The sequence below is a fragment of the Chiloscyllium plagiosum genome, unplaced genomic scaffold (assembly GCF_037043375.1).
Source record: "Chiloscyllium plagiosum isolate Xiang-an unplaced genomic scaffold, Cpla_swu_hap1 HiC_scaffold_3, whole genome shotgun sequence".
In the NCBI taxonomy this organism is placed as follows: Eukaryota; Metazoa; Chordata; class Chondrichthyes; order Orectolobiformes; family Hemiscylliidae; genus Chiloscyllium; species Chiloscyllium plagiosum.
In genome coordinates, this window is record NW_028270141.1 from 91,153,741 (window position 1) to 91,177,094 (window position 23,354).

Sequence of the window (23,354 nt, forward strand, 5' to 3'; positions counted from 1 at the left end):
CCGAAATGTCGATTTTCCTGCTCCTCGGATGCTGCCTGAACTGCTGTGCTTTTCCAGCACCACTCTACTCCAGAATCTGGTTTCCAGCATCTGCAGTCATTGTTTTTACCCACCAAAAGACACGACCCACTATTGCCAGTTTCTATACATACAGACAAAGGAGGACACCACTTTGTCTGGGACAACACACGCATTCTCGCTCAGGCAAAACAAAGACACGCACTTAAAGGCATGGCATTCTAACCAGAACTCCATCAATAAACACATTAATTTAGATCCTATCAATCTTCCCTTGAAAAAAAGAACCGGAAATGACGTCACCCACCTTAAGAAACCAAGATCTATAATAGAGAGGCGGGACATGCCACCAGTGTTTCACTGGAGACTGTCACTGATGACTGTTCATCAGAGCTAAAGTGAAGTGTGGAGGGGACAGCATTTATGGTATAGTTTGGGAGGGGGGGGGGGGGGGTGGGGAGTGTAGAGTGCTGTCGGAGAAAATATGTTGATAGTTCAGATTAAGTGATTGGAATGTGAGTGTGGCAGAATAATGGTGTGTCTAACTGCCAGACTGGAAAGAATAGACAGTCCCACTGGGTGGGGGGGAGGGGAAACAATGTAACAAGTAAAGCTAATAGAAAGGGAGAAAATGGGAGTTGGTTTGCAATTTGAAGATGTCTGACTCAATATTAAGTCCAGAAGGCTGTGAAATGCCCAATCTGAAAATGAGATATTGTACCTCCAGTTTGCGCTATGGTTCACTGGAACACAGCAGCATGCTGAGGACAGACACATGGGCACGAGCATGTTGTGTTAAGATAACCAGCTACCAGAAGGTCAGGGTCATGCTTGTGCACAGACTGGAGGTATTCTGCAAAATCATCACCCAGTCTGCATTTTGTTTCTCCAGTGTGAAGTAAGCAACACTGGGTGCAGTGAATACAATACACAAGATTGAAGTGCTGCTTTGTCTGGAAAGACTGTTTAGGCCCTTGGATGGTGAGCAGGGAGGAGGTGAAGGGGCAGGTGTTGTACCTTCTGTGGTTACACGGGAAGGTGCTGTGCAGAGGAGGAAGGAGTTGAGAGCTCTCGGACCGTTCTGGTGGGGAATGGTAGTATAGAGGGATTGGGCGTCCATGGTGAACAGGAGACAGTTAGGACTAGGGAACTGGAAATTGTCAGTATGATGGAGGGCATCAGAGGAATCTCAAATGGAGAGAGGATGGAGTCAAGGTAGGCTCAGCTTGGAGCCACACAAGTATTCTAATTTAACCAGAGATTGTGATGGAGCATGAGAATTGAGACTGCATCAAAGACTTTGTTGGCTGGGTCAAAGAAAATGGCTTCAGTCTTTCCATTATTTACTTTAGTGAGAGTGCAATTTGGGTAAGATGTGAAGCAGTTCACTATCACTTGCTTATTAACATTAAAAGCAAACATAACCTCAACAGATTTTCTCTTCACTATTCTACTTTAATAACTTAAACATTGTGAACATACAGCTTTGAGGAAAACTGAAGGTCAAAACATGTTGTGCTGCGTTTGTTGCAACTCTGATGCAAGAAGCAGACTTGGAAAAGGAGATATCAGTTGTAGAGTATGCAAAAAGGATGATGATTATTGGGCCATGTTTGGCACGGAACAGTAAATCATTGTTCTTCAATCAGGCAGATTGATTCTAATTGGTCACGATGCTCCCATGGGGTGGAGCAGGCAGTATTCACAACTTTCTTTTTCATCCAATAGTAAAATTACAATATATGTACAAATTCCTTTTGTCTACACCTACAAAATACCTTGCAAGAACTGTAACAAACACTACATTGGACAACAGGCAGAAAACTAGCCATCAGGATACATGAACATCAACTAGCCACAAAATGACATGACTCGGTCTCACTAGTATCCTTACATACCGATGAGGAAGGACACCACTTTGACTGGGACAACACATCTATCCTAGGACAAGCCCAACAGAGACAGCAGGAGACCTAGAAGTATGACATTCCAACTGGAACTCTATCAACAAACACATTGACTTGGATCCCGTTTACCACCCCTGAGAAAAATAACAGGAAATGACATCATAAGAAATTATGTCACCACAGGAAATGACATCACCAACCCTAGGAAACTGATACATGTAAATAGAAAGCGGGCTACACCATCAGTGCTTCATTTGGAGGCTCGCTGAAGATGTTACCTAGTATGGTGATAAAACGTCTGCAAACGAACCTTCCAGCTCAGCGAGCAAACCTACATCCAGAACCTCAACCTGAGATACAAATCTTCTCAAAACTCGCTAACAGGGTCCTGCGCATTAATACATGTGGCTACTGGTAAATTGATTCCCAGCATAGTTCTTAGCACAAGTCATATTATTTGATATTTATGTCTAATAGCAGAATTACACGAAATGGTGGACCTATGGTTCTGAGGCTTGCAAGTGCATGTTGGTTTGATGTGCCCAGTGCACAGTCTGTTGAAAACAACCAAAAGGATATGTTGGCTGATACAATCTGTCAGTCTTTAGCACATATAAGCTATATAACACCAACTATTTGCTGCACTTCCATACCAGTGCTGGCCCACTCAATCAGCATCATCTCATGTCGTATAAATTTATATCCCCTTTTCAAGCCTGCTTCTTAAGTTTTAGTCTCGATGTGTGCAAGAAGAAAAGTTTCGATTTCTCATCTCCTGTTCTTCTTTTGAACATTTTAAATTCACACATGGCTTTGGTATATATTCTTAACAGTTCGAGAAATGTGTTTGTTTCAAGTGTCTGTTTATCTGCTGTCAAATGATTATCTAAAATAAATAGATTGAGATATAAAGACGGGGTAATTTCGGCTTCACTTAACCAGAACCTACCTGGATCAGATGGCTGAAGAGGTAAATGACCGACTACAAGAAGCTGGGCAAGTGACTATAGCAGAGCTATGTAAATTGTATGACCTTCCAGCTGACTTTTTAATGGAGGTGAGTAGATATTTTCCATTGCAGTTAAGTTATTTGAGGCAGTTGATGTATAGTATTAAAGAACTGGGTCAAGCTCTGACATTTTATAGTGATTTTTTTTTTAAAATTCTGCAGGTTTTCGAAGTAATAAAACCAAGACTACATTGGTTTTGAGTAGCCAATTATAAAAGGAATGTTCCAACAGGAACAGTTGTTTTAATAAGTTGTAAAATAATTTATTCTGCCATTGAGTGGAGAACCAGCTTTATCATGTCTGTTCCTTTAAGCACAATAAATAGCCCTAAGTTGATACAGCTTCAGGCCAGTTACAGAGTAATTATTGCTCTTTAAATCTGGAAATTCCAAACCATCTGTGGCTGTTATGACTAACCAGGTTAAGTCTGATATGTAATTGTTTATAAGGTAAATGTTTTCAAAGTTCTCTGGGCTACCTGATCCCAAATTATCTTCAAATCCAGGCAGGGCATTTTTTTTCCTTTTGCATCTATGTAATATGCTTTTGCAGAATTTGCAGTTATAGCGATGGCAAAAATCAGCAACCTGTCTGACCCGTGAGATCAATCCTAGCTGATGTCAGTACTGGACAAGTCAAATTCCCCAGATTGAAATCTACTTGCCAGATCATGTTTTATTTTGTCTTGATTTTAATAAAGTGGTCTCTAACTAAAATGTAAGAACTTAATGCTGCAGATTTTGCTTCAGCAATAAAAGTTTATCAGCAATAGAAACAAAGATAAAATATAATTAGCCAAACTATCTACTTATAAATTCAAAGATTTTAAAACACAGAGTAAAAGTATAATCCCATTTATCCTAAAACGCTTCTTTAAAAATTGGAAGGGAAAAACAACAGCTTTTCAGTCGAATCCTAAAACACACTATGTACAGTATCCAAAAGCACCACTTATACAATGCTCACATCCATGTCTTGGTCTTTAGCATCTCAGCAAGTTCACTGCCATCTTCTGAACATACATCTCTTACTGACTGCTGGTTTTGGCACAACACTCCCATCTCAAAAACTAATTTTTAAAAGACACTGCCTGGCAAACGTAGCTTGTTATTGACTATCAGTGTCTGCCACCCCAAAAGAAAATGTACTATTGCAGCTTTTTGCTAGTTGCTGCTGGATCTGCCTGTAATTTCCTCTCAAAGGTTATTCTGTTCCTGCATAACGCACACCTCTGACTCTCTATGGACCTTCCTGTTCTAAAAGTGAATTTTCCAGCCACTTCAAAGCATCAAAAGAACTTAATATTCCCTCCCTCTGAGAGGTACCTGATGGACCATGTGCAGTGCACGTCCACACAGGCTTAGTACAAAGGGAAATAAGTCCAGACTTTAATAGCCAGAACAAATCAGATGGAGAAAGGAAGCCAGCAAGTAAGCTTATAAGTCATAAGTGAAATTAGGTGCAAGAGCAGACTGGAGCTGAGAGACAGAGATAGAGAGGGAAGAGACACAGAATCTCAAATTCAAGCAGAGCAATCAGTGGCAAACAGCACTGGAGGTGTGATCAGAGCCAAAGATATCAGCCATGTTACCTTAAAAGTAATAGAACTTTATAAACTTAATCTGCAGTTAGACTTTCGGAAGGCAACAAACTCTGCTGTTCATATTATCATATTCCTGACCTTGTTTTAAAAAAAGATCTTTGACTTAATGCATAGCAAAGTTATGGTCAAATAGTATCTAAATCTCTCACTTTCTGAAATGCATTCAACAGTTATTTTTGAGAAGTTCTGCAGCTGTGAAATATGAGAGATAGTCTCTGTCTATGTTTAGCATTTGTATAATGGTATTTTTCTATCTAAATTTAAAGGCATTATCAGTGCGCCTAGGCAGAATTATAAATGGACAGATGGATACCTTTGATCGAGGAGTCATCTTTACTGATGCTTTTGTTGCTCAGCATAAAGCACGGATTCGTGGACTTTTCAGTGCAATAACCAGGTATGGCTCATTATTATAATCTCCTCTTGATTCAATTCAGATAAGAAGTTAATCAATTACTGTTCAGGTTAACCCTTGCAGCAAGACTACAACAGGAAAAAGTAATAAAGGTGAGATGTGCTTATTCTAATTATTAGACATGGATCAGTTTACTGAAACATATTTTATATTAATGCGATCTAACCTAGCACTTCCTTGTAATGTAAGTACCAGCAATGAACAATTATTGTCCTGAAAATGTTGTCTCTTAAGTAGATGACTACCAATTTTATATCGGTCATTTTAAATTATCAACTATCAGTACAGGATGAGTTCTAAGGTGTCAGTGAAATTGGGGAAGGTATAATGTCACGTTTATTTTGTAATGATTGTGTGTTGGAGAGAACCCCCATTGCTACTTCTATTGCTCTGGTGACGTAGTTCAAAAAGGAATGCCCTGTCTGCAAGGAACAAAGAATAGTTTCGTCTTTTCAGCCTTTTTAAGCTATCAGTTTGAATTTTCAAAGTTTGTGAGAAGATTTGTAGCTCGGGTACTCGTTGTTGTGGTTCTGTTCACCGAGTGGGAATTTGTGTTGCAGACGTTTTGTCCCCTGTCTAGGTGATATCCTCAGTGCTTGGGAGCCTCCTGTGAAGCGCTTCTGTGATCTTTCCTCCGGCATTTGTAGTGGTTTGAATCTGCCGCTTCCGGTTGTCAGTTCCAGCTGTCGGCTGCAGTGGTCGGTATATTGGGTCCAGGTCGATGTGCTTATTGATTGAATCTGTGGATGAGTGCCATGCCTCTAGGAATTCCCTGGCTGTTCTCTGTTTGGCTTGTCCTATAATAGTAGTGTTGTCCCAGTCGAATTCATGTTGCTTGTCATCTGCGTGTGTGGCTACTAAGGATAGCTGGTCGTGTCGTTTCGTGGCTAGTTGGTGTTCATGGATGTGATCGTTAGCTGTCTTCCTGTTTGTCCTATGTAGTGTTTTGTGCAGTCCTTGCATGGGATTTTGTACACTCCATTGTACACTACAACGGAGAATTCACCACAAAGGTATACAGGAAAGCCACACACACAGACCAAGTCCTAAACTACGAAAGCAACCACCCCAACACACACAAAAGAAGTTGCATCAAGACACTATTCAAAAGGGTAACAACACACTGCAATACACCAGAACTGCAAAAAGAGGAAGAAGAACACCTATACAATGTATTCACCAAAAACGGATACCCGTGCAATTCCATCAACAGATGCCTAAGGGAAAGACAACGGAATGAGGACATGCCGCAACCCAAAGGACTAGCCACGCTACCATACATCAGGAGCATTTCCGAACTGACAGCCAGACTACTGCGACCACTTGGACTCATAACAGCACACAAACCAACAGCCACTCTCAGAACGAAGGACCCGATACCCAGCATGAGCAAAACCAATGTAGTGTACAAAGTCCCATGCAAGGACTACACAAAACACTACATAGGACAAACAGGAAGACAGCTAACGATCCGCATCCATGAACACCAACTAACCACGAAACGACACGACCAGCTATCCTTAGTAGCCACACACGCAGATGACGAGCAACATGAGTTCGACTGGGACCACACTACTATTATAGAACAAGCCAAACAGCGAACAGCCAGGGAATTCCTAGAGGCATGGCACTCATCCACAGATTCAATCAATAAGCACATTGACCTGGACCCAATATACCGACCACTGCAGCCGACAGCTGGAACTGACAACCGGAAGCGGCAGATTCAAACCACTACAAATGCCGGAGGAAAGATCACAGAAGTGCTTCACAGGAGGCTCCCAAGCACTGAGGATGTCACCTAGACAGGGGACGAAACGTCTGCAACACAAATTCCCAGCTCGGTGAACAGAATCACAACAGTTTGAATTTTAATGATTTCTTTAACATCTTTACACCAACTAGTACTTTGCATCTGTATTCACTATAGAAAAGGATAATATAGGTACAGAGATAGAAAAGCTCTGAAATACTTGAACAAACTAACATTGACGGAAGTGGTTTAGAAGATGTGAAAGGGATTATATCCCAGGCTCAGATAAAATGTATTTCAAGCTGCTGTAGGAGACAAGGGAAGAGATTGAAGTGGTTTCTGATAGGATTTGAAATTATATTCTGATCACAGGAGTGACGCTAGTGTACTGGCGGACAGTGAACATGGTACTATTATTCAAGAAGGGTGGTAAGGATTAACAAGGAAAGCACAGGCCAGTGAGTCTAACATCCGTGTTGGTGAAACTATTGAGAAGACAATAAAGGGCGTAATTAATCTCCACTTGGAAAGGCATATATTGATCAGGAATAGTTAACATGGCCTTGCCAGGGGCTATCCTGTCTAATAAACTTGATTGACTTTTTCAAGCAGGTGACTTGTGTAGAATAGGGGTAGTGCAGTTGATGTAATCAGTATGGACTTCAGTAAGGGTTTTGACAAGGTCTTGCATGGTAAACTGGTTAAGAAGCTAAGACCATATGGAATCCTGGGCAATTTGGCAAATTTGATCCAAAATTAGTTTAGTAGCAGAAGGCAGAGAATGATGGTCAAAGGGTGCTTTTGACACTGAAAGCTTATTTCCAGTGGCATCCCATAAGGTTTGGTGCTGGTACCCAGTTGCTTGTTGTGTACATTAAGGGTGTAAACATGAATGTAGGAGGTTTGAACAGTTATAGGAAAATTGGTGGCGTGGTAAATAACGAGAATAAATGCCTTCACCTATAGAACCATAAGGACAGGCTGGTTGCATGTATCAAATGGAACTTAATCCTGAAAAGTGAGAGTTGTTTATTTTTGGGAGGACTAACAAGATAAAAGAGTGCACATAGAATAATAGCACCCTAGGAAATGCAGAGGACTAGAGGTACCTTGATGTTTATGTCCTTAGATCCTTAAAACCAGCAGAGCAGGTAGATAAGGTGGTAAGGAAAGCATATTGGTTATTTGCCTTTATTAGTCGAGGTGGGAGAGTGTGGTGCTGGAAAAGCACAGCCGGCTGAGCAGCATCCAAGGAGCAGGAGAGTCGATGTTTTGGGCATAAGCCCTTCATCAGGAAAATGGCTTGAGAGCCAAGGGGGCTGAGAAATAAATGGAAGCGGGGTGAGGCTGGGGGGGGGAGGTAGAATGGGAATGCGACAGATGAAGGTGAGGGTGAAAGTGATAAGTCGGGCGGGGGAGGGGGGGTGGAGGTGGAGCAGATAGATGGAAAGGAAGAGGGACAGGTAGGACCGTACAAGAGGACAGTGCTGAGTTGAGAGTTTGGGACTGGGATAAGTTGGGGGGGAAGGGAAATGGGAAAAGTAGTGAAATCCACATTGGAACTCTCCAACTACACGGGATCAATGTGGAAGATGAGGCATTCTTCCTCCAGATGTCGGATGGTTAGGGTTTGGCGACGGACCAGTATGTCCTTGGCAGAGTAATCGTGGGGGGATGGTTAAAGTGTTCAGCTATAGGGCAGTGGGTTTGTTTGGTGCGGGTCTCCCAAAGATGTTCTCTGAAACGATCCACAAGTTGGTGTGATGTCTCCCCAATGTAGAGGAGACTATATTGGGTGCAACCGGTACAGTAGATGACCTTTGTGGAGGTACAGGTAAATTTCTGTCAGATATGGAAGGATCCTTTGGGGCATTGGACAAAGGAGAGGAGATAGGTGTTGGCACAAGTTTTGCACTTTCTGCAATGGCAGAGGAAGGTGTCGGGGGTGGGGGGGGAGGGTGGATTGGTGGGGGCAGGGGCGGAGTGTGGACCTGACAAGGGAGTCACAGAGGGGATAGTCTCTCTGAAATGCAGATGGGGAGGGGGCTATATCTCTGGTGGTGGGGTCTGTTTGTAGGTGGTGCTAATGGCGGAGGATGATGGGTTGTATCCAGAGGTTGGTGCTGTAAAAAGTGAGGACTGGGGGGTTCGGTCCTTGCTGTGGTTAGAGGGGTGAGGTTCAAGGATGGAGGTGTGAGAAGTGGAGGAGATGCGCTGGAGGACATTGTCAACCATGTGGGAGGGGAAATTGCGGTCTTTGAAGAAGGAGGCCATCCTACTATGTTCTTTGGTGGAATTGGTCCTCCTTGGAGCAGATGTAGTGGAGACAGAGGAATTGGGAATAAGGGATAGCATTTTTGCAGGAGGCAGGGTGGGAGGAGGTGGGTTTGTAGTGGATGTCAGTGTTCAGTCCATCGCCGGAAATGGAGATGGAGGGGTCCAGGAAGGGGTGGGAGATGTCTGAGATGGTTCAGGTGAACTTGAGGTCAGGGTGGAAGGTGTTGGTAAAGTTGATGAACTGTTCGAACTCCTTGTAGGAGCACGACGTGGCGCTGATACAGTCATCGATGTACTTGAGGAAAAGGTGGGGAATGATGCTGGTGTAGCTGCAGATGATAGATTGTTCCATGTACCCGATGAAGAGACAGGCATAGCTGGGGCCCATGTGAATGCCCATGGCTATCCCTTCGGTTTGGAGGGATTGGGAGGATTGGAAGAAGTTGTTGAGGGTGAGGACCAGTTCAACCAGTCGAGTGAGAGTGTCAGTGGAAGGTTACTGGTTGGGACAGTGTGAGAGGAAGAAATGGGGGGCTTGAGGCCTTCGTCATGGCAGATAGATGTGTACCAGGACTGGATGTCCATAGTGAAGATAAGGCATAGGGGGCCGGGGAAACAAAAATCGTGGAGGAGGTGAAGGGCATGGATGGTGTCCCGAGCATAGGAGGCGAGCTTCTGGACTAAGGGGGACAGGACAGTGTCTAGGTATGCAGAGATAAGTTCAGTGGGGCAGGAGCAGGCTGAGACAATGGATCAACTGGGGCAGTCAGGTTTGTGAATCTTGGGTGGAAGATAGAATCGAGTGGTGTGAAGTTCCCTGACCATGAGGTTGGGGGCTGTGGGTGGGACATCCCTGACGATTGGGGTTGGAGTGGAGGACAGCCTTTGCTGAGGAAAGGCCTCACCTTTATTAATCAAGGCCTTGAGTATAAGGAGGTCATTATGGAGCTGTATATAATGTTGTTTATCTCACAGCTAGATGACAATACAATCCTTGTCACTACATCGTAGGATGTGACTGGACTAGTGAGGTTACAAAGGAGACTCAATACGATGTCAGGTGTATAGGCAGGGGATGTTTTCCTTTGAGAAGAGAATGGTAAGGAGGACCTGACTGAGAGATACAAAGTTTTGAGGAGTGAAGATAGGCAGCAACATTTTCCCTTAGAAATGTGATTATTAACTACATGGCACATTTGTAAGGTAAAGAGTAGGAGATTGAGGGGTTTTGAGGATCTTTCAATCAACCATGCGTGATGTAGATTGTCTACAGCCTCTAGACACAAGCTAGCAACCTGGTCTGGGAAATTCTAGCTAGGGAATAGATGCAAACACATGCTTTGTATGCCATTAGCCACAAGGAAAATGGAATGTTTGTAATGTTTACATCAGTCATTTGAAGGAAAATGATTTTATTTTTCTCTTTGTAACTTGCCTTGAAATTCAGAAGAGTACTTAGTGAAGTGTTGCTTCAAGGCTGTTTTGGTATAACCTTTTTCTATTACTTTTACAATTATTTAATCAATGAATGGACTGATTTCTGTAAGTTTGGGTATAAGAAGTGTTTTTGTTTGTTTGGAAAAGCACAGTAGTTCATTAATCGTGAGTTTTTAGCGATGAACTTGTTAAGAATGAATCAGAGGGGCAACTATGTTTGAGTTCTGTACTTGAAATATAGTCAATTTTAAAATGGGTTTTTAATGTTCTTTGTCAACAGGCCAACACCAATAAACTCTTTGATAACTCAATATAAATTTCAGGAACATCTTCTGTACTGTAAGTTTGCAACGGAACTACTCTGTTCTTGATAATGAGATTTAGTGTTGAAATACAGTTAAGTAGGCACAATTTATTTGTATCGCGTAACCTTTAAAGCAGGAGGGCTGGTGATACTTTTCAGTTGAGAACATTGCACTGAAGTATGATCTTACAAAAAAAAGTCCTTGTGGAATCATTTTATTGTCTGGTCAAACCACATCACATGATGAGAAACATTATTTGTTTTATTTTTTATTGCCTAAACAAAGCAGGGGCTATATTTTTGTTTAATTATTTGTTCAGTTTCTATGGTTTGGCTGTAATAAATTATAGATCACTTGAATCTGAGAAAATTTTTAACAATGTCCCAGGATGAGTATTTCACACAAACCTGATTTTGGATTTGGCATTGAGCATAGGTGATACCAACAAGAAATTATTCTTTTATTACACACATACTTCTGAAACTAAATCCTTGAAGCTTGTGGGTATTTCTCTCTCCAAGTACTGTGTTGCCACCCTTTTTCTCAAAGCTAAATTTATCAACCTCACTTCTAAAAAAAAAAAAGCACCTCAACCTTATGACCTCTCTCTCTAATCTCTACTGTACCATTCTCCTTTATCACCTCTCCTCGAATGTCCAACTCTTTAGGACCTCCCACGTTCGGTTTCACTTTTGCCTGTCCAATCCTAGAGCGTCCTCACTTAGATTTTGATGCCAAATCCATGAGAGTCGTCCTAGACCCTATCTTTCCCCCTTCTAATTATTCACTCACTCATTCTTGCTCTCTTTTTTTTCTCACCAACCCACTCACACCCTCTCAGTCTCTCTCTTTGTCTGTCGGTGTGTGTCTGTCTGTCTCACACACACACACACCCCATAAACTTCATTCCATTCTATACAGTCTTGAGCTAAGCACCTGAACTCTTACCTTTCGATTGTAAAAGCTAGCTATTTCCACATCCATAATGTAGCTTGTCATTACTCTTGCCTTAAATCAGCTATTGCTGAAAACTTCACCCATTCCTTTGTCATCCCTCAGTTCAATTCTTGTCAAAAAAAAGCAATATTTTTCAAAATCTGAAATTAAAACGGCAAATGCTGGGGTGATTAATGAAGGATCATCAATCAAAAACATCAGTTCTCTTTTCTCCCTAAATGCTACCCTAATTACTATTTGCTGTCTATTTTCTCCCTAAATCCTACATTTGCTGTCTATTTGAACACTGGGGGTTTCCTAGATGACCCCTTATCCACCATTCTGTTCACCCCATTGTCTTGTATCCATTAGCTGCACCAGCTACCATTTATCTCAAGTTAAAATTCTGTTTTGCATGTTTAAATCCCTTGTTAACTTCTCTTCCTTATTTTCCAACTCTACATTCTCCACAATCAATTAACCTCCCTCAAGGGTTAATGCTACACCTTACTATTTGGCTCCAGTTTCAGAATTTTCCAGCTTCAGCCTTTCACTTTCCCTCTCTTCCTTCATGGTTTGTCACTCCATTGCTCATGACCTCCTTAAACCCTCTGTCCTTGAAAAATTCTTTATTCAATTGTCTCTTGTCTTTGCATAGTTCCTTTAAACTTTACCTTACCCTTAGCTCAGTGCCTTCAACTGCCTAAGTCCATTACCTCAGAATTCCCTTTGAAATACCCTTCACTTACCTTTTCTCTAATGCCCCCTTTAAACTCACTTCATGTAGACAGCATTCATGTATTTCTGATTGAGACTCTTGGGAGCACTTTGTTATCTTATCCTATGTTATTAGATATGATAATATTACACAAAAATGTAATCTTATTTCAGTAAATTCTTAATTCTGGTATATTGAAGAGAACAGGAAAGGTTTTTATGCCATAGACCGATCAATTGAAATTCTACAGTACCTTGTTTTCCCATTAGAGGGAGCTATCACCTTCCAGAAACCCAGCTGTACATAAAAACGTATAAACTAATACCAGGGAAAGCTGTTTTGGTCCCTCCAACCTGCTTGTGGTTCAGTAAAACCATGGCTGATCTGATTATGGCCTCAACTCCACATTCTCACCAACCTTTCAGCACTAGTTACTTCCAGGGCGTTGTTCCCTACTTCCTCTCTAACTATCACAGCGCCAGAGACCCGGGTTCAATTCCTCCCTCAGGCGACTGTGCACACTCCACACAGTCATTCTCCCCGTGTCTGCATGGGTTTCCTCCGGGTGCTCCGGTTTCCTCCCACAGTCCAAAGATGTGCAGGTTAGGTGAATTGGCCATGCTAAATTGCCCATAGTGTTAGGTGAAAGGTGTAAATGTAGGGGAATGGATGGGTTGCGCTTCGGCGGGTCGGTGTGGACTTATTGGGCCGAAGGGCCTGTTTCCACACTGTAAGTAATCTACTCTAATCTAATCTATTCCCTGTTCTGTAATTTTTGAAAATTTTATATTGTTTTATACATTTATCAAGTTCAGTAAGCCCAGTGATATGATGCTGAGTACCTATTGCACTGATGTTTACCAGCTGCAGATTATGGGATACTGACATCTTTTTAATCCTACACCTGTTCATTGCTTTAGATCAGAGTGTATGAGCTTCCAACCAAACGGTTTACTGTTTGATTTTATTATGATTTTGATTTATGTAAATTAGGCATCCTAGTGCCAAAGCAATTTTTTTCTTGATGCTCTGTGCCCAGTTTTCGGACAAGAATCGCCAATATTAAATAACTTGCACTGTGTTTATGGAGTTACTCTCGACATTCATTGCCCTTGGACTTTTCTCACTGGAACCATTGGGCAACCTTTTAATGATGCATCATGTTCCTTTTGTTCTAATAAATGACAATGCTGGAGCAGCCATTCTCTTTAACATTCTAGCCCCTGACAGAATGGTGACCAGAGCAAAAACATTACTCTTAACATCGAAAGGAAGTGGTGGCAGGGCTGCAGGTAAGGGCAGAAGACAGATCTGCCTAGTACTGACCTTCAACAGGAATTTCCACTGGCCCTGTTGGATGGAGTCTCTGGCGTGTTCCCATCTGCCTGAGATCTCCTAGACACACTGCCAGGTTCAAACATATCAAGGGGAATTTCCTGTCCCAGTCTTCATGAACAGCTTCCTTTGAGGTCAATGGTGAATCATGTCATTTCACAGCTGACAAAAAGACTTTTTGATAAAGTTTTTCAGTTTTAATGTTGAAATCCTAAAATATTTGAGTTATTCTACCAATCACCACCTACATGAATTATTGTTTATTTTGTAGCTTTTCTTGAAGAATTTATAAGAAATGGTCGTTTGAATGGAGCTGTGATTGGTGGCAGACAGGATAAAGCTGTTTATATTCCTGACATCTACTCGAGAACGCAAAATAACTGGGTGGATTCGTTTTTCAAACAAAATGGCTATTTGGGTAACTTGAACATTTACTGCTTTGAATTATTAAAAATACATTGTTGAAGTTGAAACCTTGAAGTTATGATGTGCGAAAAAACGCACTTTCGAACCAACCTGTGCGATAGATTCAGATTGCCCAGTGCTCAGACTGGTGCAGATATGCAATAGAAGTTGGAACATACATTACATGCTTGTATGAAATCAACTATAATTCTGCCAAGAATAAGGTGCAATATCACTTTGGCTCAGGCAGAGTTATTAAGCCAGTGGTTTCTCCAATATCTATTCCTAAGCAGTTTTTGGTTAACAAGTTGCAACAATTTTGCTGGAAAAATAGAACTATTTATGTTTGCCTTGACCCTTTTATCTAGTTTTTGTTTTAAATTAAAACTTTTGCATGTCATATTGCTTTTTTATTTGTTAGAACTGTAATGTAATTGAACACTTAATTCTAGTCAGAAAATCTAAAACATAATACCATTAGTTTAAAGTAACAATATTTGACTGCTTTCACTGGTCTATTTCTTTTCTGAACTCTATACTTGGTCTGTATAATCAGAGGGCTTGCACCCAGTATAAAAAGGGATATCCCTAAAGAGAATGGGTAACCAACAGAAAACTAAAGAGTCAAGTGCTTTCTATTTTAGCACAAGCAGGCATCACAAAGCAAACCAATCAGCATTCTTCTCAGAATTTTTAGGTTTTTTTTCATTTAGGTCTGTTTAAATACAAAAATAAGATTACACAAGATGCTCTGATGTTCCAATGTGGTTGTCTTGTGTGTTTGTGTGAAAGACCGATGATCGAGCCAGATTGAAGTGAGATCTTTGCAAAATGCTTTGTTGTCAGTTTTAAATAATGCACCAGAGTTAATCACTGAGCTATAGAATTGTAGAATGTTAAAAGACAATAGGTGTGATTCTTTTTTCCTTTAGTTGAGCTGCCTGGCCTGATACCAGTTTTCTCTGCTCTTGTCATCAAGGCAGTGTTTGACTGAGTATAGTATCAAATAGACCTAGCAAAACCTTAGTCAATAGGAATGAAAGAGAAAACTCTTTGGTTGTAGTTATGCCTAGCACAAAGGGAGATGGTATTGGTTGTTGGAAGTCAGCCATCTCAGCCTGAAGGATATCTCTACAAGGGTTCCTCGAGGTAGTGTCTAAGACCCAACTATCTTCAACTGCTTCATCAATGATCTTTTCTCCACACTTAGGTCAGAAGTGGGGGTTTCACTGATGATTGCACAATGTTCAGCACCATTTGCAATGACTACAGTACTGAAGTCTTCCATGTCCAAGTATAGGAAGTTATGGGTTCTATCTAATCTTAATTAAATCTGAAATTAAAACAAACAAAGTGCTGGAGAAACTCAGCAGCTCTGGCAGTATCTGTGGAGAGAGAAACAAAGTTAACATTTTGACTCCAGTGAGACTCTTCCTCGGAGCCCTTCTCCAGGCTAGGACTGATTAGTGGCAGATAATGTTTGTGGCACACAACTGATAGTCAATTGCCATCTCGAACAAGAGAAAATATAACCATCACTCCATTAACATTCAATGGCATTAACAATCACTGATTCCCTCACTATCCACATCCTGGGTTTCACCATTGACCAGGACCTGATCTGGACTAGCTTTGGAATTCCAGTTACAAGAGCAGATTAGAGGCGAGAAAACCCACATGATTAGATTAGATTACATTACAGTGTGGAAACAGGCCCTTCGGCCCAACAAGTCCACACCGACCCGCCGAAACGAAACCCACCCATACCCCTACATTTACCCCTTATCTAGCACTACGGGCAATTTAGTATGGCCAATTCACCTGACCCTGCACATCTTTGGACTGTGGGAGGAAACCGGAGCACCCGGAGGAAACCCACGCAGACACGGGGAGAACGTGCAAACTCCACACAGTCAGTCGCCTGAGTCGGGAATTGAACATGAGTAACTAGTCTTCTGCTTCCTCAAATCCTGTCCACCATGGTTTTTGTAGATTGATGTATCTATGGAGGTCTACCCACAACATCTTTAGAAGTTTAGTGAAAACCCTATGTATGCTAAGTTTTGACCACGAAATGGGAACAGCTTGGAGAAATTTCCTGCTGTATGATTATACTTGTTAGATTTTGATTCTTTTAAAAATGTCTTTTTTTCCTCTGGTTACTTAGACTGCCTTTCATTTTATTTCTATTCCCACCTATATAGGTGGTTGAGCTGAAAAGAATATTGAACTGCCATTGATGAGAAAGCAATTGCTATCCTTCAGGATTTCATTTTGTAGCATTTGATTTTATGTCACTTTTCAATTTATTGTTGGCAAAAAAAGTAGAAAGCAATTATTCCAAATTATAGAATGAAGACACAATTAACTAGATGAAATCCTGTTGAGTTTGTATTCATTCTACGACCCAGCACGTCAAGATGCAGAACCTATTCGAATAAAATCATATTTATCATTTAATATATTGGAGCTTTTAGATCCAATCTATTGTTACTTCCTGCTCATGCTGATCTTCAATTCTTATATATTCAGGAAGTGTGGCACTGGAAAAGCGCAGTAGGTCAGGCAGCATCCGAGGAGCATTTCTGATGAAGAGCTCGTGACCAAAACATCGACGCTTCTGTCCCTCGGATGCTGCCTGACCTATTGTGCTTTTCCAGCACCACACATTTTGACTCTGGTCTCCAGCATCTGCAGTCCTCATTTTCTCCTTGAATTCTTATGTTGCCTGGTGAGTTTCACTGACATATGTGTTTCAGGAATTCTGAGTTTGATGTACTTCTTGAGTTAAGATTACTTGGCCACATATATGTGGAGCCATCAGTTAAAGTGTTAGGATGATACAGTGGCTTAACCCTGTTCATATAACAAAATGTGAACTATGAGGCGTGAGGCGTAATTCATAACTCTGGGAGGGGAGATAGCTTTAGGATAGAGCACTAATACTTAAAGGGAATTGTTCTTTGTTCTGTTCTAGAATTTGATACTTTATGCAGACTGGGAATCCCTGACCCTGTGAATTACGTAAAGAAGCGATACAAGACAGCATCGATAACCAACTTGAAGGCCGTCTGCGTCGGGCGTATTATTGTTGATCAGGTGGAAGCTTCAGTAGAGGAGGCTCTCAGATCGGGCACATGGGTGGATATACAGGTATTGTTTTCCTGACACACTCCCAATAAGCATGCTTTCAAGTTTTTAGTTATACAGTGAAGAAACAAAGTTCATGAGACAAAAAGAAAACCAGGGATGGAAATATATAATGTATTAAGCTTTTTGACTATTCATCAACAAATTCCTTCTGGGGAAAATAATTGTCAGTACATGCCAAATATTTTGTTAAGCATTGATGAGACATTTGTTTGTTCTCTGATTTTAAAATCCAACTGGAGCACTCAGCAATTCCCTGAATTCATGCTACCACCATGATGCGTGTACCAACATTTTGAGTTTGTGCTCATTTATGTACAGCATTTTCTAAACATATCCCTGTTGTGTTTGTGTTACAAGAAAATAACATAATGGAGTTAATATTCCTAGTTCACACCAGAAGAGCCCTTGTTCAGTAAAGATAATTTTATTTGCAATTGAGTTACGCGGTGATTTTTGAGTGGTGTTAAGTGTCCAATAGGAGTGTGTTTAAAAATTATAACTAAAAACATGATTCAACTGGTGCGCCATCAAGAGCATTCTGTCTGGATGTATCACTAACTGGTATGGCAACTGTACCATTCAAGATTGGAAACAGTTACAGAGAGTAGTGAACTCGACTCAGACGATCATGAAGCCCAACCTCCCATCTATAGGATCCATCTACCAGACCAGCTGTCAGAGAAAGGCTGCCAGCATTCTCAAAGATCCATCCCACCCTGGCAATGTTTTTCTACAACCTCTACCGTCGGGGAGAAGGTACAGAAGCCTAGACACACGCACCAGCCAGTTTCAAACAGTTTCTACCGTCCTGTTGTTAGAATACTGAATGGACTCTCAAACTCTTAACATTCACCTGTACCTGTGTTTTTGTTTTTGTCGCTGTTTACCTACTATTTACTTATCTATGCTACTTAACTATGTGATCTGCCTGTATTGCTCGCAAGACAAAGCTTTTCACTGTGCCTTGGTACACGTGACAATAAATTCAATTCAATTCAGCTGTAGAGTTTGGAAAATGAGGAACTGTCATGGTTTATAAATTGTTGCATAATAGTGCAGAAATGGAGTATTTGTCTGAGACCCATTCATGAATTTGTGCAATATAGAGCAAGCGTTGATCTGATTAGAGTAGCCATTATCCTATCAGACAGCTTGAACCCTGAAGTCCCTATATTGGCATCAAGTTTGTGAGGTAAGCAAATAGGCGCTCTCCAGTTTCAACATTGAAAAATGTCCAGTCTATCTCCAATTACCTTGGTAAGGGCAAAGGGTCCTAATAATTTGAGCAACAGCTGAAACTAGCTGTATCATACTACTACCTTACAGTAGTAACACAAATAATTTTTTCCATGAACAGGAGGCTCCTGTCCAGCCAAAAATACGTTCTGCATACTACATGAATGAGTGATCCGGTATGTAAATTTCAATGCTGGTGTAATGCAAGGTTGGTAGGTTATATATCCCAATGCCTGGCAAATCGTACCAAATAGCATGTTGCTTTCGCTGTTCCTTAACGACAGAATACTGACCCCATTCAAAAAAGGACCCAGAACGTAGAATTATACCTTTATATTGGAGACTCTGTTTACCATTTACTGAAAAATCCTGCCAGTACTGTTCACAAGCTTTGTCTTGCGAGCACTACAGGCAGATGACATAGTTAAGCAGCATAGATAAGTAAATAGTAGGTAAACAGCAACAAAAACAAAAACGCTGGTATAGGTGAATGTTAAGAGTGTAAACTACACTAACAATCAATTTAAGTCTATCGGTCGGGTTTGTAATGAGGCTCACCTAGACTTGGTGGAAATTTATACACAGGACCACTTGCCTGCACGTTGGTCATGGCCTTGAATGTCATTTGCTCTTCCAAGTGCTGATCCAAGTATTCTTGCATCTGTCCTGATGGGTGCAGAAAGATCTTTGACACCATGATTCTTTTCTCAGCAATATGCCATCATGATTATATAATGAACTGTTTTTATGAATATTTAATCATTATTGTTACTTTCCAATCACCAATCTCTCTTACAATTCACAGTAAACCATTGTTTCATGACCTATTTAGAGGGTATTTTATCCCTATGAGCTCAACAGGAGCAAGTGATGGTCTTTTTTTTAAGTATAATTGCTGTAAGAAAATGTGCCCAGCTCTAATGTTAGGTATTTGCAAATCAGATAAATGTGTATGCAACAAAGGGAGGAAACATATACATTTTGATATTCATTAAGTCCTTTCAACATGTTTTGAGTAATTCCTCTTTGTTTTGTATCTAGCCACTACTACCCAGTTCATTTTCTGAGGAAGATGCATCCATTTTGCTTCAGCAAGTGATGAGGACAATGCAAAAACATTCAGCTTGCAGGATTTTTGGGGACACTATCGTAGTCAGTGAGCAATTTATTAGCAGCTGTGCAACTTTGTTTGAGCAGATGATGCAGCACAAGGCTGAAAAGGTAAAGAAACACTTAATCACATCATATCTGAGCATGAAGCAATAGAAACAGGTCTACAGTGCGAAAGATTGAAATCATTGTGATTCCATTAAAAATAATTGTTATTTTAGACCTTCTTATGTTTCATATTTGGGGGCAGTCTTTAAGCTGCCTTGATATTTTTATCAAGTTTCCTCCTTAAACCCACATTTCTCACTTCTATATTCTTCTGCGTCTTTAAAACACTCCTCAAAAGACTCCTCAACTTTTGCACAGTTGTTGAAGCATCCTAATTCTTTTCCTGTTTAACATCAGTTTTACTCGATGAAGCACTTCAGGAAGTTTGCTGCAATAAAGGCCTTAAATAAAAGCAGGTTAAAGCTGATTAGTACCAGAGACTACCTAAACTAATACATTCGAGATTATCCTGCCACAGTGCCAAATAATTTATTCTGGGCTGTGACTGTGGGAATTTCACTGACTGCCATCACAGAATTGTTACAGCACTGAAGGTGCCCATTGTTCACAACAGGTCTCTGTAGGAGCATTTTACCTCGTGCCACTTGCCTATCTTTTCTATATAACCCTACATGTTCTTCCTTTCAGTTAACAATCCAATTTCCCCTTAATTGTCTTCATTCAACGTGTCTCTAGCACATTCTCAAGCACCACATTCCAAATTCTCATTAATTGCGATATGAAAATGTTTTTCTTTATGTCAACATTGATTCTTTTGCCAATTGCTTAAATTCTCTGCCATCTCGTTCTTGATCCTTCCACCAATAGGAACTTTTTTCCCTCTCTGTCTAGACACCTCGTGATTTTGAATGCCTATATTAAATTTCTTCTCAACTGTCTCTTCAAGAAAAACTTCTCCAACCTATCTAAATAATTGTAATTCCTCATTGTTAGAGCCATTCTCAGAGTCTTTTCACTGTCATGCCTTTCACATCTTTACTCAAATAGTACTGGACACTATACCCCAGGTGAGGCCAAACTTAATGTATGAACTTAATGTAGCATTTTTCTTTTGTACTCTGTCCTTAGTACTCTTAAGCTGTGCCCTGTTTAGTGACTTGTAAAAATAAAATATACCTAGGTACCTCTGCTTCTGTATTTATCAAGTATACCCTTTAGTTATAATGACTATCACTTCACTTTACACTTTTCTGCATTTATCTGCCCATTTTACCAATATATCAATTTCTCTGTCTCGCTCTCTGTCCTTCCCCCGTGACCCCTCTCCGCCCAATCACCAATGTACTCGGATCATGCTCATGAGGGTATTTCACCTATCCAAAGAGATAAACAATGAATCTGCAAAGTTGAGACCTGTTTTTAGCAAATCTAGTGTGCATATTTGAATTTCTATGCTGTAGGAATGCCAAAACACCCCACTAGTGGAGACTGCTGATAATTTTAATGGCCAGCTGCCTCCTTAAAACGCATGCACAAACCCAATCTGACTCTTCCCCAACTCCCCTCGGGGAAAATGGGAATTTATGAGGTTCAGGGTGTGAATTGTGATGTCAGACTATGGTTTGGACCTAGGTCTTTCAGGTGATTTGAATATCTGGTGGAATAAAACCATATTTTTACTACCTTTATCGCATTAAGTTTATTTATCTTTTTTTGACTGAGTTTATACCTTCTTTGTGTAAACCTTCTTACAATCTAGTTTTGATGTTTTGTTTGTGCTGTGTTCACGTCACGTGTTTACAGTTTGCCTTTTATTTTTCTAGCAAATAAAGAACAACCATGCCCATGTGTTAACCGAGGAGGACCTGAAGCAGGCTGCTATTATAGCAGAAAGCATGATTTGTGTTAAAAAGGACAAGCGAGAGGACCGGAAAAAGAAAGCTTTGGGTGAGTTTATAAATTACAGTTCGCAACTGGGCTGCTGTATGTGTATTTTTACTCAATCTCTTTAGCAGCTTTCAACATTCAGATCAATTTCAAAACATTCAGTTTGTTTCTTTTAGATTTGCAAATCTTAAATTTGGTATTTGTCACAACTCTATTTATCTTGTTATCTTGTGGCTTGTCTGTAATTTTAAAAATCTGGAAACTAAGCAAAAGCTAGTTACTTCTGTACTGTTTTTAAAGTGAGATGCTCCAGCACCAATGAATGGTACAGTTTCTCCCTTTAGACTTCCCTCACCATCATTAGTCATTCTTAGTTTCATGTTAGCCTAATAACCCATTTATATTGCTGCAGTGTGATTCTTCTGTCAGAATAATAACTAAGCTAACTCTGCTCACTGCTATTTATATTTGAATGCCAGAGCAACTTCAGGTGAGAGGCAGATGCACAGCTAAACTCCAGTCTACTAGTCACTGGTGAAATTGAGCCCTTTCCTGATGATAGCTTCACATGAAAAGCAACTCACTGTCTGCCTCTGAAAATTTGCTCAGAGACAAAAAAAAACTGCAGATACTGCAATCCAAGGTCGACAGGCAGGAGGCTGGAAGAACACAGCAAGCCAGGCAGCATCAGGAGGTGGAAAAGTTGACGTAAGAAGGGTTAAACCTGAAACGTCGACTTCTCCACCTCCTGATGCTGCCTGGATGCTCCAGGCTCCTGCTTGTCAGCTTCTGAAAATTACCTGTTATCTGCGGGATATCTAATTCCTCCAACTTCTTTTTGTTATAGGTTTCACAAATGTAAAATTTCAAATGATTTTGAAACTCTAATTTGCACTTGTCAATGGAAATTGTTCCATTTTGCTTTCCTTGATGTGCTTTCATAAGCTCACAATTTTTAGCAATTTGCCATACAAAAAGAATTACAGTTCTAAACATGCTGGGGTCATTTAATTAATGATTAATGTCCTTTAGGGCAGGAAACTGCCATCCTTACCTGGTCTGGCCTACATGTGACTCCAGACCCACAGCAATGTGGTTGACTCTTAGCTGCCCTCTGAGCAATAAATGCTGGCCTGGCTGGTGACGACCTCATCCCATGAATGAATTAAAACAAATTGTCAGAGATCCTAAAAGAGCAAAATCAGGCCCCTTGTACCTTACTCCAGATCTCAGAAGAAGGCTTCTTTGTAACTGAGCCAACGTGATCCTCTGTTACATTGTCACATATCCATCCCCAGACAGAGGCTTCCAGGTTTTCCCAAATTGGGGGTGCTGGCGTAATCTGGAATGCAGTTTAGGAAGAATGGGCTGAAACACTCATCATTCAAAGTTATCAATTAATTAAACTCATAGAACTGACCTGATGAAAGAGTGGTTTGCCATCTTTAATGATATTCAGCTCCCTAATTTTCTTTAAATTTTAATTATTTAATTAAATTCAATACCATTTATTTGCGAATCTTTACTGCTACATCAGTAGTTATGGCATAACTTTAGCATTACATAGTTTGCATGCTTTCAGTTTTTATCTCAGTAAAATATAGTGCAAGCAATGGACACATGGTTCCCAACACACACTGATCTTCCGTTGCTTGGCATTCTCAGGCAGATGTCATTTTTCAATTTCCAACTTGTTTGGCCTTTTCTTACTCCCTTGGCACCACCTTCCCATGGGAGTACTGCACCTTGCTGTATACTTTCTACCTCCGATGCACCCTGAGCTATCCTCCATGGTCCTCACTGCCTCTGTCATCCTGAGTGACTCCTCCCCTTGCTAATT

At 40.7% G+C, this 23,354-nt stretch overlaps 1 protein-coding gene across 1 annotated transcript in view; it reads left to right on the top strand.

The window, feature by feature from the left end:
* The window catches only part of ufl1 (UFM1-specific ligase 1), a 62,318-nt gene that overhangs the window by 16,599 nt on the left and 22,365 nt on the right, over window positions 1-23,354 (top strand). Inside the window, exons 5-11 of the mRNA XM_043685304.2 lie at window positions 2,868-2,982; window positions 4,805-4,935; window positions 10,701-10,759; window positions 13,986-14,132; window positions 17,097-17,272; window positions 19,550-19,729; window positions 21,451-21,574. Coding sequence (XP_043541239.2) covers window positions 2,868-2,982; window positions 4,805-4,935; window positions 10,701-10,759; window positions 13,986-14,132; window positions 17,097-17,272; window positions 19,550-19,729; window positions 21,451-21,574 — 932 coding nt within the window. The remainder of the gene's footprint in view (window positions 1-2,867; window positions 2,983-4,804; window positions 4,936-10,700; window positions 10,760-13,985; window positions 14,133-17,096; window positions 17,273-19,549; window positions 19,730-21,450; window positions 21,575-23,354) is intronic.